At 40.0% G+C, this 18721-nt stretch overlaps 1 protein-coding gene across 3 annotated transcripts; it reads right to left on the bottom strand.

Annotated features, from left to right (window-relative positions):
• Positions 1 to 695: 695 nt before the first annotated feature.
• Positions 696 to 18247, bottom strand: LOC128741220 (WD repeat-containing protein 7). Of its 3 annotated transcripts, none has more exons than XM_053836863.1 (14): positions 17886 to 18247; positions 16489 to 17465; positions 16186 to 16431; positions 15909 to 16129; positions 15625 to 15844; positions 15448 to 15562; positions 15228 to 15388; positions 15076 to 15170; positions 14950 to 15016; positions 4226 to 4324; positions 3696 to 3850; positions 2252 to 3637; positions 1934 to 2060; positions 696 to 1868 (listed from the first exon to the last, which is right to left on the bottom strand). In XM_053836863.1, exons 1-14 carry the CDS (start codon positions 18020 to 18022, stop codon positions 1525 to 1527), a joined length of 4350 nt encoding a protein of 1449 aa, XP_053692838.1. In that variant the 5' UTR covers positions 18023 to 18247; the 3' UTR covers positions 696 to 1524. The 3 variants fall into 3 exon arrangements, with proteins under 3 accessions (XP_053692838.1, XP_053692839.1, XP_053692841.1); XM_053836864.1 differs by having other exon boundaries at positions 4232 to 4324; XM_053836866.1 differs by lacking the exon at positions 4226 to 4324.
• Positions 18248 to 18721: the final 474 nt, after the last annotated feature.

Here is an 18721-nt window from a genome sequence, read left to right as displayed (position 1 = left end):
GCGTAAATCAAACCCGCGTAAAAAAAAACCGCGTAAATTCCGAAAACCGCGTAAATTCCAAAATTCGCGTAAAAAAACCAAAATTTCGCGTAAAAAAACTTTGTGGATTTCAACACTACGCGAAAAAACAGACGTTTTGAGCACATCCGCGTAAATTCCGAAAATCGCGTAAAAAAACCGCGTAAATTCCGAAAACCGTGTAAAAAAACCGCGAAAAAGCGACTTCAGTGTACTTTTTTTTGGGTTTGATGAAGTCCGTGGGGTAGCACGGGCTACCCTACAACTGTTCGAGTTCTTGACATTTACTACTGGGAATTATAAAAGCGTGTCTGCTTTCCAGTCACCATTGCCGTATGCACTTGGTTCACTCGAGCTGAGCACTATAACCGATTTTTGTTGATCATTCGAGGTGAACTTATGTTATAAGCTTTGCTTTGTACAACATTTTAATAGTTCGATAAAAGTAAAATGCAGCTAGAAATTTTTTTAATCGTTTGCTGTCATTAACTCGTTTCTTGCGATTTTGCGGCTTGGTTCGGTCTGACTTAACACCGACGGGTAGTGTCCAAAATAGGTTGGTTACCCTACAGGAGGGGTAGAACGGGATGTTTAAATTTTAAAACCGTTGTTTCCAGTCATGAATTATATTGGATATCATCTGAAAATAACAATTGGTTTGACAGTAATGTGTAATATATGTTCTATATTTCAACAGCAAAGTTTACCACAATTAACAATTATAATCTTGAGCACACTATAGAATGTAAACATCGCAGGAATATGTTAGTATCAAGTAGGGTTTTTTTCTGCATAAGTGCATATCTCTATTTTATGATTGTATTCTTCCGTGCAATTGAAATCCAAACTTCTTCATTTGATCAACTAACGAATATAATAGGTGACTATTGCCCGGGAACTGCCAATTGAAAATTAAAAATAGGTCAAATCATAAATTGCTCATTTCCGCCCGTTTATTCGGTTGTCTTTTGCTTCTATATAAATTCTGACTGGCTGATCTTATTTAAAACGGATGGTATAAAAAACGTGAATACATCTCTAGGGACACATGCTGAGTTTGCATAATTATATAAGCAGCTCTCACACTAAGCATGAATCATTTATAATTATTCAACGCCACTTTGGAGCTGGTTTTTTGTGTCCCTTATGCGTGTTATTCTTAGTTTTTTATAAATGTGTCTTTCGCATCGCTATATACTACTCAAGTTGAAAATGATTGTTAAAGCAAAATACACCAAAGCATCTTCGATATGGGGCAGAGCCGGTACAATTTTCGAATAATTTATGATCTTGATCAGTTTACCGGAAATTGGCTATCCCTTCCGTTATATCAGGTTGAATATTGTTATGCATTTGCAAGTACATACATGCGAATTTGGGTGGAAGTGAAATAGTACGATAGCAATTACATCCTGCTGTCTAGTGGCGTCCTGAGGACATAACAAGTAATACATATTTGGACTATTAGGTATTTTAGACATCTCAATCAATTTGATTAACATAAACTTAAACGTTAAACCGTGTCTCGGAACCGTCAGCCAGCATAAGTGTAACAGTTCGGTTGTTTATCCAAATCAATTTAGCCAATCGCATTGGGTTCAACCTGGCTACGTCTGGGATTGGGGCTGTGGAATATCCTTTGATACATCGTGTTTGAGATTGCCCGAGACCGAACATTCCAGTACTGGTCTGCCAGAAAGAGAGACGATTTTCAGCACAAGAATAGCTCACTAAAAATTTACCATCCGGACTAAAAGCCAACGCAGTTACTGGTTTCGTGTGAGCAGGTATCATTTGGCATTTGTTTTGCCGCAGCTCATAAATAGCCAGATGACCGTTACTAGCGCCCACTATCATATAAAAAAATACATAAGTTAATAACGAGTCGGCACTCTACCCTACACCGAAAACTCACCCGCTATCCGTCTTGAAGCACTGCAGTGAGATACTTGATTGAATTTACACATTGACGGACTAACCTCAACAAGCCCTTTGTTTTTCAAATCACTCGAATCCACACAGTGTAGCGTAATGTCCATTACCTAGAGTTAAAATCAAAAGAAATTTATTCTGTACAAGTGGTCATCATCATCATTGATATCAAATCCTAAGATGACTGAAAGCGTCAGTAAGGTCATTCCATCCATCGACAAAAGTTATGACTTAACGAGTTATATATGTTAGAAATTTCGAAAATTCGATTTACCTTAAGTTTTAGCAGAATAGTACCTACCTCAACAAGCAGGTTCGCAATTTCCGTTTGCATTTTATCGATTAGCATTTCAACGCATTGTAAAATTTCTCTCTTAGCACGATGCAGTACCGATTGTGTAATGGGGACACTAATAGCCTGTGCATTCTGCTGCATCGTGTTATACCGAGCCACCTCTCGAGCCATAGTTGTGATGAAAGCAGCCGGCCGTGCAGTAGCTATCAATCTGAGAGCATGGCGCGCTGTGCGGCAAGCATCGGCTTGCGGTGTCAAAGGAAGTTTATAGTTCAAGCTGGGAATAAGTCGATTTGAATCGCAGCACATTTCCAGCAATCCCAGCAGGACTTTGCTTACATCAATGTACGGTTCCCATACCGTAAATCCGCGTCCTATTAAATCAATAGCAGCTCGTCGCAAAGGAGTATAGGCGGGAAGTTTAGGTGTGGCTGGGGCCAACAATAAATGTGTAAGGGCCATTGACGTTGACCGTGCAAGATTGTTATTACCAATACCGAAACCTTCTACCACTGAACTCTTTCTGCGATTTTCGTTATTTCGTTTACCATCAGAAGATGAAATATCTTGACCAAACTCTGCTCCAATTACACCTAGCAAAACAACCGCCGTTGTTTGCTTTCGCTTGAGTTCAGCAAGACTGGATGGTTTACGGACTACTTCTTCTTCCTCTTCCGACTCTTCTTCTTGAACGTCTAGAGGTCCAGGAGTAGAGGTGGGAGAGCCAGAGTTAGACTGTCCTGTAGATTGAACTTGCTGCACAATCGGTTCAGTATGAGTATACATCGGCAAATATTGGGCCCAGCTTTCTACTAGTTGCTTTCTACCCTTTTTACCCATACGACCTAGTTCACCGAGAAGAAGTTGTTGTGCGGCTTCACGAATCTCTAAACAATGATGTTGCCAACGCCGAGCCATCATTTCCACCTGAGGTCGTTTAAATGTGTTCGCATCTAGTGCGTCGATTTTCTCCGGAAGCAAAAAACAATGGTGAGTAGATAGAAGACTCCAACCTTGCTTAATCTGGGCTTGTTGTTGTGTATACAATTCTTCTTGCTCTTCGTCGTTGGTCCATGAAGCGCGTGTTGTCTGGCGATGTAATTTTCTGTTGCGCTCCTGTTCCGGAATGAATGTGGCCATATTCATAGACATTAGCGTATTGGACATTGATATTAAAGCCAGCAAGTGATTTGATGTAAGAGTGGTGCTAAGCTCCCAGTGAAGTCTAGCAGTAAACATGTTCGTTAATTGTGTCTGACGTAAGAGCTGCGGGGTTGAAACGGAAGAGTTCACTTCCTCGGTACTGATCTTGGGATCAACGTTGTTTTGCCATGTTGGAAGAAGCAGAGACATATAACCACCCTTTGAAAGTACTCCAAATGAAATTGGAATCTACAATCCAGATGAAATATATGAGACAGGATTTATAAAACGTACTAACAACACTGACCATAGGTTTTAATAAACCGAGCTGAGTCTCGCACACTTTATCTAAATTATGATCTAATCCCCATGAATGTAATAACGATAAAAGGAGCTGCGCCACTTCCATTACATGAGTTGCTTCCATGCGGGGTGCAATCTTCTTACTTATATCTGAGGAATCTGAAAAAATGGATACAATATATATTTGCGCAGGATAAATTCTGTCAACCAATTATGCTACAACGCACGAGCATTTTGTCCAGTTCAATAAAATGATTATTTTCGAATTTCAGCCATTTCAGAAATATTAAAGCAATGCCATATGTCATGACAATTGCAAGGTAAATAGAACGATTATGCTCAGTCTAATAGTATCCTTCAGCCGAGAATAGAAAACAGGATTGCCATGTTAGACTAAGTGTTGTAAACCGAAACCAAGCGGAAGGCTGCATTTCAGGAGCAACGTATAGCTAAAGCAAAACCATAAATAAGCAATCTAACAGAAAATTGTGCATTAAGAAGCTCTATGATATTAGGTGCGGTAACTTAACTTACCCTTACCCGTTTCCCCGACGTTCTTCACTACACTGTCCAGTTTGGCCTGCACTTTTGTCTGTACATTTTCTGCGCCTTCCTTCATTTTAGCCAGAATGCCTAAGCAAAATTTGATTATTAATCTATTTTACAGCAATTAGTGGTATTATTATAAGAACAAGCATCTACGCTAAAACTGAGGCAGCTAATTTATATAAGTTGACAGGCCCATTTAGCATAACGATAACTGGATTAAAACAGACATAGAAGGTATTTGGTAAATAAAATAAGAGGTGGGTTTTCTCAAATTAATATCTAAATATATACTAAATAATGCCCAACCGAGAAAAACAAGGTAGGAAGGTACTAAGGAGGTAGCTAGGTGTCCATAAAAGATCGCATGGTTGACATAGAATTACGAAAGCTTTAATTCTGTAACTTGTTATTTCAGTTTTTTACAAGTGCTCTATTCCACAACTTACATGGAACCTCTGAAGAAGCAATGAACGCCATATGAATACTTAGAGCATGTAGAATAGTATTTTCGGCACACTTCCAGTTATTTGGCACTGTTTTCTGTTTTGCAGACCTTAAAACCCAAATTAAAAGACGAATATGCAACCACAGCAAACAAAGCCTTGGGTTATAAATGTCTTTAGATAAGACTTGATCATTCCTTATCGGCGGACTTCGCAGTCGGTTATTACAGTACAGGACGATTACGGGGCTAGTGCAACGATCTTACTGGCTCTAGCAGTACCACCCAGCCGAGATTCGAACATACGACGACTGTCTTGTTAAACCAGCATAGTACCTCGAAGCTAACTGGGCGGTTGTGCAAACAAAGTAGTGTTTATTGACAAAAAATCCGAAAATTTATCTTCAGAATTTGGAGAGCATGGGGTGAGTCTACTTTGCCCTCCGCTAGACATTTCGCACGAACAGGATGACAGTGAGTGGCCAAGTACGCTTCCCTGTGGCCCACGTATGAAACGTATGAAAACAAAATATATCAATCAAATGTTGATTGTATTCAATGTGTGTGATGTATGTGTGTATATATGTATGTATGTATGTATGTATGTATGTATGTGTGTGTATGTATGTATGTATGTGTGTATGTGTGTATGTGATGACAATTTGCAATTTTTAAATTTGCATTGAAATTCAAGAGAAGTGAGAAACATACCAATTGTCTGAAGTTTTTGAAGCCTCTTAGTGGAATACGAACTCTGAATTTAAGGAAAAGATAAAACTTTTACCGACTAAATTCCACTATTTAATATTTATTCGCGACAGATACGTATACGCTTTGAGATAAGACACTGATGAAGCCTGCACGTCGTAAGCGAACTACGTATCTGTTGCAAATAAATATTAAATAGTATGATTCGATCGAAAAGTTTTTCTTTTCTTTGATTTCAGATTTCAATTGTCATTTTCTTCACTTGTTGTTACTCACAATAGTACAAGAAAAGCAAAAAGCGAAGAAAAGCAGTTAATTTAAGCATGTGGATTAAAAATACTAGTGAGTTGATTTTTCCAAATAAATTTATACAAATTTCAAACAAATTTTGCGCATCAATAGATGCTCTTTTTAATCATTAGATATTAGAGATTAGAAATGTTATTTGAAAAATAGGAAGTAAACGTTGCACGGTAGTAATTTTGTAAGATTTGTTTTCGTTAGTGACATTTTAAAGGACAGATGTCTTATGTCATGTATCATGTTTTAATAAATAAATCAAAAATGACAAGCACTGGACATCATATCTATCATCTTTCTCATTCTCAAGCATGTTTGTGGCGCAGCTTTTGCACTATTTTTCGACCTCGTCTTGTTTTCCTAACCCACTAACATTGTAAAAACGATGCGATCAAACTAATGACTATCTTTTCATGAAAGTACATTCAAAAGAAGCTTAAGCTTTGATTTTCATGCAAAAATAATTATCTGAAGGAGCGCCAGCTAAGAAAAAGCTCAATTTCTCTTTTTCATATCTAATGCATTTCTAATCTAATGCATATCTATTCAGTTATTTTTTCTAATTCAGATATATTGCAAAATTGAAGCGAAGCAAACTAATAGTAAAATTTTTAGATTAATCATTTTGTTGTCGATATCCTTTTGCTTCAAAAGTGAAGTATAATAATAATTTTTTCTGAACTATTGTTTTTCAAAGATGCTAACTTTGGTATTAATATCAAAATATCAAAAAATCTGATATGAACACATATCTCATATTGTCAATTCAAAACAAATTTCGCATGTGGCTCTGAAGCCCGAAAGTTAAGGTCGACCGATTATAAAACTAAGTTTTATGAATTTTGCTGGTAAATAAGGATTTTGAGGAATACGGAACGGATATTTAAAAATATAGTCAAGTTAATTATAGATGTTCCTGAGAAATTAAATAATGATTATTGTGGCAGTAGAAAGGCTAGGTCACGCCGCTAGGTGGATTAATTCAGGTTTTCGGTATGAAATCCGTCAGATTGGCTTTGCACCACGTCTGCACAAGATTTGCAGTGTCGGCTGGAGCTCCATCCTGTTGAAAGCAATAATATTCTTCACCTTACACCCCCCGAACGTAAGGCATTAAATTTTGTTCTAAGACCATTTCTAGATAATATTTTGCATTAACTTTCACATCCTTACCAATAAATACAAGAGGAAGTTTCCCTTTCTTTGAAATGCCTCCTCATACCATGACTGCTGATGAATTTTGGTATCGTGGTATATTCCGTTTGTTCTTTAGAACGTCGATGATCGAAACCGACCACAACTGATTATTTTAAGCATGATGCGGGGTTTAATGAATAAACAACTTCTCATCAGAAAAGATCACTTCGAAATTACCGTGCCGACGGAGCAGCAGTTTGCATTTTTCCTGCCGTTTTTATTTTGTTGCTTCCGTTAATCCATGAATTTCACATTTTTTGAATGCTTTCACATTCAGATCCATTTTTAAAATTCGACGAAGAGATCTCCTGTTGTTGAGCTTAACTGCCATTTTCCGTGACAACCGGTCGCAACTGCGACAAATTCGCTGTCGAGCAACCGCTTTAACGCTTCGTTTTTTGCGGTTTTCAACAGATCGCGTCTCGATAAATCTTTTTACTATATAGTATGCAAATCCTCTTTGTATGCCGAGATGTTTGAGGTCATGAAAAATAATGCTGCATGCAGCACCGTTTCGGAATTTACTTATTATCAACGACCATAACTTAAACATTGGTACGTGTACACCGCACGAGACACAATACGAAAATGAAACTACGTCAAGTAAGACTTAAGTCATGATGACACACGCACATGATATTAGTTTGATTATATTAATTGTATATGCCATTGCAAGCATAAAATGATTTTTATTCGAATATATATGTGTCACAAAAGCAAAGCCATGGGTTCATACCGTCATTAGACATTACCCTTCTTTATCGACAGACTTCGCAGCCGGCTGTTAAAGTACAGGAAAATTACGGGGCAGGTGCAACGATCCTACTGACTCTATCTAGCAAGCACCGCCTAGCCGAGATTCGAACATACGATGACTGGCTTGTTAGACCACCATCGTACCTCGAAGCTAACTGGGCGGTTAATATATGTGTCACACTGTACATTGTTATACGACGTTATGCCAGATGGGGCAGTCTGTACAAATCATTAACGAAAAGAAATAAGCTGTGTGAAAATCTAAATATGTTATATAGCAATAGAAAAGGAAAATTTATGCAAAGCATTGTGAAAAGCTAAATTTGTTCAACAAATCTCGTACACTCATGAATATTTTCACACATACGCTGGTGGAAACTACTAAGAATTGTCTTAAAGTGTACAAACTCCGATTTTTGTAGTTTTGAATTAAAAACGGGAACGAGACTTTTTTATTTGTGAAAAAATTATCGGACTCACGGTGGTGTTAATGATAATAAAATACAATACATGTCCTTCGGATAGTCAGTGGGAAAAAGCACTCGTGGACTGTATTAAAAAGGCTCTTTATTTCACGTCTGAGCTTCGCTAGAGATTGGTTATATATAACTGATGATTTCTGTTGCCAACATACGAAGGATTTCAATGCTCAGGTCGGTTAGGAGGAGGAATACAAACCGGTGATTGGAGGGTTCAGCGCACACCAGCTGATCAATGAAATGGACCTGAGACTTATCGGCTTTGCCGCCACCATGAACATGGCCTTTTTCCAGCACAGAATCCTACACAAATACACCAGGAGGTCACCAAATCAAACAGAGTCACATGTCGTTTTCGTTTTTGCGGTGTAGCTACACCGGTGTAGCTTTTTTGCACCAAAACTTCGTTTTCGATTTTTCTGCACCAGCTACACCAGAAAAAAAGAGAGTGTAGCTGGTGCAGATAGGAAACCACCAAGACACGAATACCACATCACTGCTGCTGTACCGCGAGCGTTTGTTTATCCAGCGAAAAGTGTAGCACCAAACGGTGTAGATACACCACAAAAATGAAAATGTCAACAGATAGACCACGTTTTGATCGACGGTCGACACTTCCTCAGACATTATCGATGCCAGATCCTGTCGAAGCGCTAACGTTGACTCGGACCACTACCTAGTGATGGTTAAGACGCGCCCAAGACTCTCCGTTGTGAACAACATTTTGTACTGGCACCAGTCACGGTTAGATCTCGCGTGGCTGTAGCAGCCAGACGTCACCGCAAACTACGCGCATTCACTCGAAGCTGCACTGCCGGAAGAGGATGAGCTGGACGAAGCCTCTCTCGAGGACTGTTGGAACAGCCATCAGCACTATAACGGAGAGCTCCATCGGACAAGAAGCAAAGCCTTGGGCTTAAACGTCTTTCTAAGACTTGACCCTTCCTTATCAAAAGACTTCACAGCCGGCTATTAGAGTACAACTTAGTTAGGGGGCTAGTGCAACGATCCTACTGACTCCACTGAGCTCCATCAGGCATGTGGTCCAGCGATTGATCATCAGCGGATCAATTGATTTGACGATGAATGTAGGAGGGTGACGGATGAGGAGAACGCAGCGCGGGCGGTCAATATACACAGAGTTAGATGTCAGAACGTGGAAAGACACAAACAGAAGAAGATGCAGCGAAGCCAAATCGTCCGGGAGAAACAGCGCTACCTGCAGGACCAGGAATATGCGGAGTTAAAGCGGCTGCATCGTTCTCAGGAAACGCGAAAGTTCTACCAGAAACTCAACGGATCCCGCAAAGGCTTTGTGCCTCAAAACCGAAATGTGTCGGAATAGGAATGGCAGTATTCTGACGGACGATCGTAAGGTGACCGATAGGTGGAAGCAGCACTTCGACGAACACCTGAATGGCGCCCAGGCGGGACCTCGAGGAGGATCTGCGAGTGCTCGTAGTTTTCGAACGGCGAGTGCTAATAACGATCTTCGGCGGCGTACGGAGAACGAAGTATGGAGGAGGAGGATGAACCATCCACGCGCACAGCTCTATGGCAAACCCAGTATCCAAAAGGTGGTTAAATCTGGAGGGATACGATGGGAAGGACATATTGCAAGAATGCCGGACAACTACCCTGCAAAGATCGTGTTCACCTCAAATCCGGTAGGAACAAGATGACCAGGAACGCAGCGAGCAAGATGGTTAAATCAGGTGAAGCGAGATCTGGGGGAGAGTACTCGGTGTCCGAGGAATTCAAGATCGCTAGCAAACAACCGAGTTAATTGGAGAAACCTTGTTCAACAGGCTTTGTCTTAGTACGGCAAGCCTCTTAAGTAAGTAAGTAAGTAAGGGTAACCAACCTATTTTGGACACCATTAGCAGCTATACATAATTTGAACACTTCCATTTGATTTTGCTGTAAGTGTCCAAATTATGTACAGCTACTGATGGGGTCCAAAATACGTTGGTTACCCTACAATTACATATGATCATCTACGAGAGAGTCGTCGTTGAAAGTAAACTTCGTTGAGCCGCATTGTCATAAATCGAATAGTCCAAGGTCATATAGTCTATAGTTTGCATTTCGTCCTTCTAAGTTCAGGAATTTCCTAATTCTGTGGTGCCGTTCGGGATATACATGTACATTTGGCTCAGAATGGCGGAGCAGTCAATATATCCTAAAATGATTCTAGCCAGGAACACGACTTGAGCGTTGGAACGTCATCTTCCCATCTTCATTCCATTTCTTTACATAGCATTCAACGCTTACACCGCACACGCAGGCGTAAAAGAAACAGCCGCCGTTGCTGTGTGCAGACATTATGCTACCTACACACTCGCGCCCGCACATCCTCACATTGTCTTCTCTGCATAACTTATTCGCGAGTCAAATAACTCCTGAGCAATCAGCTGCTTATGAGGCTAGTGGCGAGTGGGATATAAAGTTTGCATTACAGGGATACCTCGATATAAGACAACCTCGATATAAGACAACTTCATTATTATAAAATAATCCTAAAAATTGTACAAAACTAATAGCTCAAAGAATAATAAATAGTTCAAAAAACGTAAACGTACAAGACAGACCTAATTGGCGACCGCTAATGCAAAATTTGTTTGAAAAAATCATGTTTCGATATAACACAATAAGACATCTTTTTGAAATAATAAATTGTCTTATATCGAGGTATCCCTGTACTTTTTCTTTTCTTCTTTAACTTCGCCCTCGATTCTACTCACGGGCGGGCGTGTGAGCCATCGCGAGTAATCGGCATCAGCAGCTCGGGCTGCAGCGGCGAACGACGAGTGTAGCTGATAACTAAACACCGTCTCGCAAAAAATCGTTGCGGTGCATGAACAAATAAGAGTGGAAATGCGAAAAAATGCTTATGCCGGCGTGTTCGTTAGAATGAGTACGCGTGTGTGAGAAAATTAGACTACACGAGTGCGGGCTTCGCGACACTGGCTTAAAGCTATAGGCTCACTATTACGGTGAAAAGAGATGGTGAACCACTTTGAGATGCTGACGGTAAGCATGTTATTCGAGCACCAATCTTCGAATTGTTCCACTACGCGTAGCAGTCGGAATATATTTTGATTACTCTAAAGATTTCTACATCGTCGGCATAAAATGATCTACAGCCAGACCTATAGGTGGTAGGAGAGCTGATAGCTCATTTATGAAAAGTGAAAACAGCAGTCCAGTCAACTGTGCAATTTCCGCAGTTAGGCCGTCAAAATTAGTTCGGAGATGGCAAACTCAATCGAACATTACAAGCGTGACAATAGGTGCAGCCGCCTCGCCTCGGTTATCGAGCAAATTTATGGCGGGCTCATTGACAAGCATAAGATCTAACCGGGGATTAATCCTGTTTAACATTATATTAATTTGTGTCAAATCATGGAAACAGAAACCGTCTAAAAGTGTGGTACAAGCTGCGGAAGCGTAAGAGCGTTGGTAATTGATGCTAGGGCAGCCGTTTACAGGAACTGTTGGGTCATTCGGTGCTAACTGAGAATACACACTTCCAACTGATTCGATGTTTTCATTGATACTCCTAGCCTCGTCCTTACGGCTGGAGGATAAATAGATTACACCGGTGCTCAGAGAACAGTTGCTCAAGCGCTTTGTAAATTGGGGATGAGTCGATGGAGTAACTCAGCTTCGAATCCGAACGCGATCAACACACCACCGTCGCGGGATTTTCTACTCATTGCGATCACTTCTAAAGACGGAAAATGCGCTTCCGAAAAGCTGTTGCGAGTGAATTCTCTCGTCAAGCCAGGTTTCCGTTAATTATACGATTATATCGAAGTTCGCCTTTGGTCCAAATTTAGTCCGAATTCCGCGCACGTTTTGGTAGTAAGCGGCGGATTGGAGTTCTGCTACGGATCAGGCATAGAGCTGGATACGGAGACTGCGTCATCGGAAGTATTGTGGCGCTTGCCTTGGCTGGAATTCTGGGAGCCCCGTTCCGTACACTCACACGTAGGACCGGGACGACTGTTGTTCGCTGGAAGGAATGACTTGACTGCTATGGGGAGGTCGGTGGCTACTACAAAACCGAAATCTTTGCATCCCGGTATAGCCTCCAATGTCGGTAGCCTCCACTTGCGGTGACCTGCCTAGTGATATACTACGTCAAGCGGGCATTGATAGAGAGATCGACGTGTGAGGTGACGCTTCGGTCACTGGAAACGGACTGTGTATAAGCGATAGTGAGAAAATAACCTCACCGATACTTGCCAGGGTTTACGTTTTGGAGGCTTCGTTTCGTACAACTGTACACAGGGCTGGAATGACTGATGTGCGCTGGCAGAAAGAGCCTGACTGTGGCAGGTTTAATAATCTTCTTTTGTGATTATAACACGGTACGGGGATTTCGGAATACACACGCGATACAAAATAACCGGTAGCTATGGGTATCAGAATAGTTCTGACAGCCGAGTCCCGCTCAGCGCTATTTATTAGGTATCATTTAGAAATGTGTTGGTTAACAACACTGGAAAGGATCTCAGAGAGAGATGATTAGAGAGTGCATTGGCATTAGCCTTAGCTAAGCCTTTTCTGTCGTACATATCAGCAGGGAGAATTTTTCCTCCAAGATTCTAGAAAGGTTGCGTCCCAGCATTCGAACGACCGAGAGTGGAGATGGTGGTACTCGTAGAGTTAGAAACAACTACATTCCCGAAGATCCTGGAGCTTCAACTGGATCCTAAGTCGTCGCAGGAGTTAGTGTGATCCGTGGAGTGAAAGGCGATGAGAGGGCATTTGACGGTGTCCAAAAATTTTTTGAGACTACACCCTTAAACTCTCTAAAGAGTTGGCCTTGTGACCTGGTCCCCGTGTTTAGCGCAAAGTCTCACAGTTTTATATCCATCCCAATTTTGAACGAAATGAAGCTCAGAGCAGACAAGACTTTATCCTTTTTGATCAAGGTAATGACTTTGAAACATTTCTTTACCAGATCAGTTACAGCTTCCGCTTTGACGCTAGGGTGAATTCTGTACAGTAACAGCCAGAATAATTTCTTCGGAGGAAGAACAGTTATTACAGTTTCAGAAGTCGATGGGTTCGTACCTCCCAGGAACGACTTGACAACCCGGAAGCGCTCATTATGACGACGTTTCATCGCAGGTTTGCCACTGGCAATTCTCGGCCAATGACTTTCTCGGAAAGCTGTTCCATCTGCTTGCCGTTAACCAAGATAGCCTGCTTCAAAGCGCCAATGGCTTCACCATAGTTGGCAGACATTGAAGACACACGTTGGCTAACGGACTTATAAAGCTCGTCTGAAGCAAGTCATTTTCATGAATTCGACGCACTGGTTGCACATCCAACAGAAATTCTTTCGCTCATGGAGCACTTTCATAACAGACGAGTTCAATCGTACACATTTCGCATGAATGACTTGCTCGCAAAAGCCCATGCAGGTGATAGTCTCATCAGTCGCCGGTCAACTTTTAAATTTAAACAAAAACTGCATGCAAAAGTGCATTGAATGGGAGCGGAGGTGTTTAAAACGATTGAAATATGCAGTATGTAACATATGAATATTTGCTCAGAATTGCGTTTTATACGCATTGAATATGTGCACCAATGTACTGTGGTCCAGAAAGCCAAATTAGGTGGAATAAATTAGACCAAACTCGTCTTTGACCTTGAAATGCGGCCAGGCATTAATATTAATATTTCTAAAAAATATTAATGGAATAAATTGTTTACTCAGTAGTCGTTAATTTTAGACTATTTACGTGTTAGCAACAAAATCTTGATTTGGGATGCCGCTTTTTTGGCATGAGCTATTTTAGGGTGACCTTTAAATTAACAAAAATCCAGAAATTATCTTCAAAACGATACAAGATAGAGCGATATTCACTTTAGCAATTTTATAGCATGAAGTATTGGTTCTACAATTGATGGAGGACGGTAGGGGAAAGTAATGAAAATTATTTAGGAAAGGAGGGGAAAGAGTGGAAGTGGAAAGGAAGGCGGGGGGGTGGTAATAGGTAGCTACGCTTAACAAGTTGTCGTTGTGACTACTACCAATGTTCGAAGGTGCATGAGTCGAACCAACCTATAATCAGAGATTATAACCGGATTTAAACCCAAATACGAGTTTGGTCAGTTTAAGTATATAAAAGTAACGAGTTGTGCCATAACCCCGGAATGCCTTGACTGTTCTTCAGCAAACTTACAAGTAAATCAGCACAGGGGGTTGACAAAAACGGGGTGGTCGCTAAAAAGGGGGAGGGCATGTTGTTTACTCATCGACTGAGTAAACAATTTATTCCACCTAATTTGGCTTTCTGGACCATAGTGCAAAGGCTGCAATCGCTACGTCTTAGTACGACTTTTGATTAAATTACTCAGCATTTTTGAATAATTTGCATAGCTGACTATAGTGATTATTAATCAATATTTTAATATAGATATTTAAAAATAATAGTTCTAATGATATAAGATGATAGAAAGAAATAATACATGCATAAACCATCTACCACTACAAGCTATAAAAGTCTATTTTAAGCAGATTTAAAATCACTAAGAAACAAACCGTGTTTATCTTTTTCTTTTAGAATCTTTTCCATGTCTCCTGCTTTGTTCTTGACGCGACCGAAAAAATCTGTTATCGTAGTTTAAAATTTACAATTTATGCGAGATTATAAAGGTTTTAGTAATAGCGTGAAAGAAAAAAGTATCAAAGAAACTTCTATTAGTTGTCTTATTCGTCTGCAACATTTGCGTACAAATGATGCAGATTTTTTTTTTCTTTTTTCAATTAACTGTCGATTACAACATTTATTTACGTCACTACGTACCTGAAATCTTTTTACCGGCTTCCGACGAATGTGTTTCAGTTCCGACAGGAATAAGTAACCCTTCAGCCTGGTAAAATACACTCCGTTAGAACATATTGAACTATTTGTAAATTGTAAAACTGTTACCTCCAATGTACTAGGACTCATTGCAGCATACTCTTCAGCATGTAGTTCGAATATCAATCCTTCAATGTCAAAAAACAGTATGTGACTTTCAGCATCTAGAAAAACAATGATTTAATATTTCAACTCATATTGATTTGTGCATCTATTAAAACCTTTGGGATTAGTACGAAGTCCTTGAATTATCAATGGACTGCTTCTATTCTTCATAAGAAAATCTCCATGCTGATTATTATGAGCGTGCAGCTGCTGCAACTGATGAATGCCACGCTGAGTTGCGTGGCGAATAGCATTGAAGTTCCGATGTCGAAGACCTCTGAAAACAGTGAGTGAATTTGACAAAATAAATCTGCTCATGTTCCCAATATAACAAACCTAAAGAAATGTACAGCTGGATTCGCTAGACCCATATCGGATGTAGAGCCACTGCTGCTACCAGTGTCCCCAACATTTTCATCACATGCATTAAGAACCTCTTCAGCTAGAATTCCTAAAAATTATTTAAAAGCGATTAAGATTATTTCCTAATTTCAGCTGCTTTTAACAGCTTACCGTGCAGAACTCTATCAAGATGCCCTGTCTCCATTTGCCACACATAAACGGTACCATCCGAACAACCAACAATCAGAAAGTCATCTAATGGACGCCATTTGATAGATATAACTGGAAAGAGGTGTCGACTTGCTAACGTTACACATTTTCGTTCTTGTAAACTGAGCAGTGTAACTGAATGATCAGACGCAACCGAACAAATACATTTTAATATTCGTGGCTATAAAAATAGATGAAAACGGTGTGAGTCTATTCAAAAGCGAAGTGTTTTAGATATCACATACACTACAGGTTGGCGGTGGAACTAGAAGCTGTGTTATTTCTCCGGCATGGACGCAAAATCTATGAATCAGTTGACCACTGTATAGATCCCATAGACACACAGCGAAGTCCACTCCTCCAGAAACAAGATGTGATTTGTCGTAACGTGAATGCGCCAAAGATGGACAAAGCAAACAATTGACACGTCCACTGTGACCATTGAGGACTTGATGACAAGGCCAATCTAAAAAAAATGAATTAATAGATGCTATCCGAAAGACCTAAATAATACGTTCTTACCGCTGTATTCCTGATGTTGACCATATAACAAATGGAGCATCACTGTTTGGGTTGCAGGGACAATAATGATACTGCCATCTTCACGACCAACTACTAATCTACTTTGCTGGGGGAGGTAAATACTAGCTGTCAACTTAATCATTGGTTCACTCGTGTTTCTATACAACTGATCCAGAATTCCTACTGGTAGCGGATCCATTTTATTCCATGCTTCCTCCAAACTAGTGCAAATTGTTGACTCAAGTGCTGCAATGTATTCTTTACCTTATTTTCTATAATCTTTGATTTATCCAAAACACCTACCTGCCGGTAATTGTTTCTCGTTTTGAATCACTTTGATTTGTTCCATAGTTATATCGGGAACAGCCCAAATATTTATGAATCCTTCGGAGTCGCCGCGTAACAAATATTTTTGAATCTTGCCGCCTCTATTTGAAGTAACCAGCTTTATAGTCGGAGGACATGACAAGGGTTTCTCTCCAGTCTGCGACAAAACACAGTATAAGAACGGAGAATCCTTTCCCACCGATGGTCCATGAAAATCCTTATTATCTGGAATACTGTTGGCTGGTAAACGATACATGTATCCTTTTCCCTCGTCGGACCACAAAATTACACGGTCGTTTGCGAGAAAATCTCCACCCATCCACCTTTCCCCGGACGGAGAAATCACACTGCACAAGACGGTAAAATCTCCGGCGTCGTAAATCTGCCAGTATTTGGCGCAAACAATCAGCACTGTTCGCTGATTCTGAGAGCAGCAGTTCATAGTTATGGCATTCAAGCATCGAATCTGTTTCGATTCGTTTTCATAAATCGGTTCAGAATATTTATTTTCATTGCCAATTAAGGTCCACACTTTAACAGTACCGGTGGTCGTAATAGCTAATACAACGTCATCTTTACGTTTGGATGGTCTCAAAACATGCAACGCAGAGATCCAATCTGGATTTACTTTTGAACTCAAGCAGAACAGAACTTCCAAACTAAACGGGTCCATTACCATAATCTCTGCATAATATCCGTTGCAGAACAGACGAATATCGTCACAATTTGCCATATGGTATGCTTGAATATTGGTATGAACCTGTGGCATTTTGATACTTTCGGTACATTTTCCATCCACTAGATCCCAGGTGCACATTTCTCCATTTTCCGATGAACTAACTAAAAAATTATTGTCCTGCACAATTGACGCTCGCGTTAGGCAGAGCACCGGCGCTGTGTGTCCGACAAGCAAACAACGTGGCGTCATTTGCAATGAGTCCGGATCAACTTGCCTGAAATGACAAAGCATAGCGTAGCATAATTCGATCGCCTGTGTGTTGCATTTGCCCACGAATGATTAGTCGGGTGGTGTTAACAGAGGCTGAGAAAAACAATGAACCTCCCGCAAGTGGGACAGGAAGGAGTTAGTGCCAGTGGAAAAATATTGTTTTTAATCCACCGAGGTAGGTGGTGCGGTCATTATCATTCTATATCGCACAGGAAGTATAAACAGGGTTTGATTATTCAGTCATAACGAGATGATTAACGAGATTCAGATTTTTAATACCTTTATAGGTATAACTAAATAGCATCCACTAAGCTAAATAACATTCGGAGATTTATCCCTTAAAAACTTACTGCTGTCTTGGTCATAAATAAGCCATTGTTTTAGCATACATATACATCAACTATACATATATCACAACACTTACCACAAACAAATTTGACCATCATAACATCCAGTAGCAAGGATTTTCTGGTCCCGTGACAAGAAGACACTGGAAACACAGTGAGTAGGAGTGTTCGGACCCCAAAGCACGACCGGTACGACTAGATTAGTGTTCAACATTATTATCACACTTTTAATTCCCCTTTAAATTTTTCAGGTGTCAATTTATAGGTAGGTGAATCAAACTATTTGAAATTTGACTTGTTGTTCAATTTTTCATATTTGTTGGATAACCTATACTCCGATATACAACAATTAGGTTTTTTAGAGTCAAACACGAAAAAACTTAGATGCACACAAATTTTGTAAATACTCGAATATCTCAGTCGATTTTTTACGCAGCTCACTCACTGATAAGAACTTTTCTGACAGGCAAAATTATTATTCTTGCATGAGTTAGCAAAAGGGCGTAACGCGTCGTAAGGTCGTAACAGCTGTAACCACTGTAACAAAAAATATTTAACCAAAAACTATCATCTGCATGCATGAAAACTAAATCAAAATACTTCCTTCTCCTTTTTCTTCTCGCATAAAAACAAAACAAAAAAATACCTCCAGCCTATATACAATAAGTTGAATTATCGACAATAGGGCTTTTGCTACACACACATGCAAGACATCTGTTGGGCACACATTGCATATTTTCCTATTCGATGCAGCAAAATCGTGCTGGATAAAATTATCATTTTTTCTAAAATTATTCATCATTTTAAAGTAACTAATAGTCAAAATAATCGACAAATGTTCCCTGAAATATATGCTGACTTTTGGTAACTAGGGTTTCGGTGAATTCGCGTTAAATCGGTGTCCCAAATATAC

Source organism: Sabethes cyaneus, chromosome 3, assembly GCF_943734655.1.
Source record: "Sabethes cyaneus chromosome 3, idSabCyanKW18_F2, whole genome shotgun sequence".
Classification (NCBI taxonomy): domain Eukaryota; kingdom Metazoa; phylum Arthropoda; class Insecta; order Diptera; family Culicidae; genus Sabethes; species Sabethes cyaneus.
This window is presented reverse-complemented; position numbering and strand designations above follow the sequence as displayed.

Coding starts and splice junctions, on each gene's coding strand:
- LOC128741220 (XM_053836863.1), bottom strand. CDS start 18,022: ATGTTGAACACTAATCTAGTCGTACCGGTCGTGCTTTGGGGTCCGAAC. Junction 4,325..14,949: donor AGCCGGTAAAAAGATTTCAG/GTACGTAGTGAC, acceptor AATTTTGCTTAG/GCATTCTGGCTAAAATGAAG. Junction 1,869..1,933: donor TGCTTCAAGACGGATAGCGG/GTGAGTTTTCGG, acceptor TTTATATGATAG/TGGGCGCTAGTAACGGTCAT.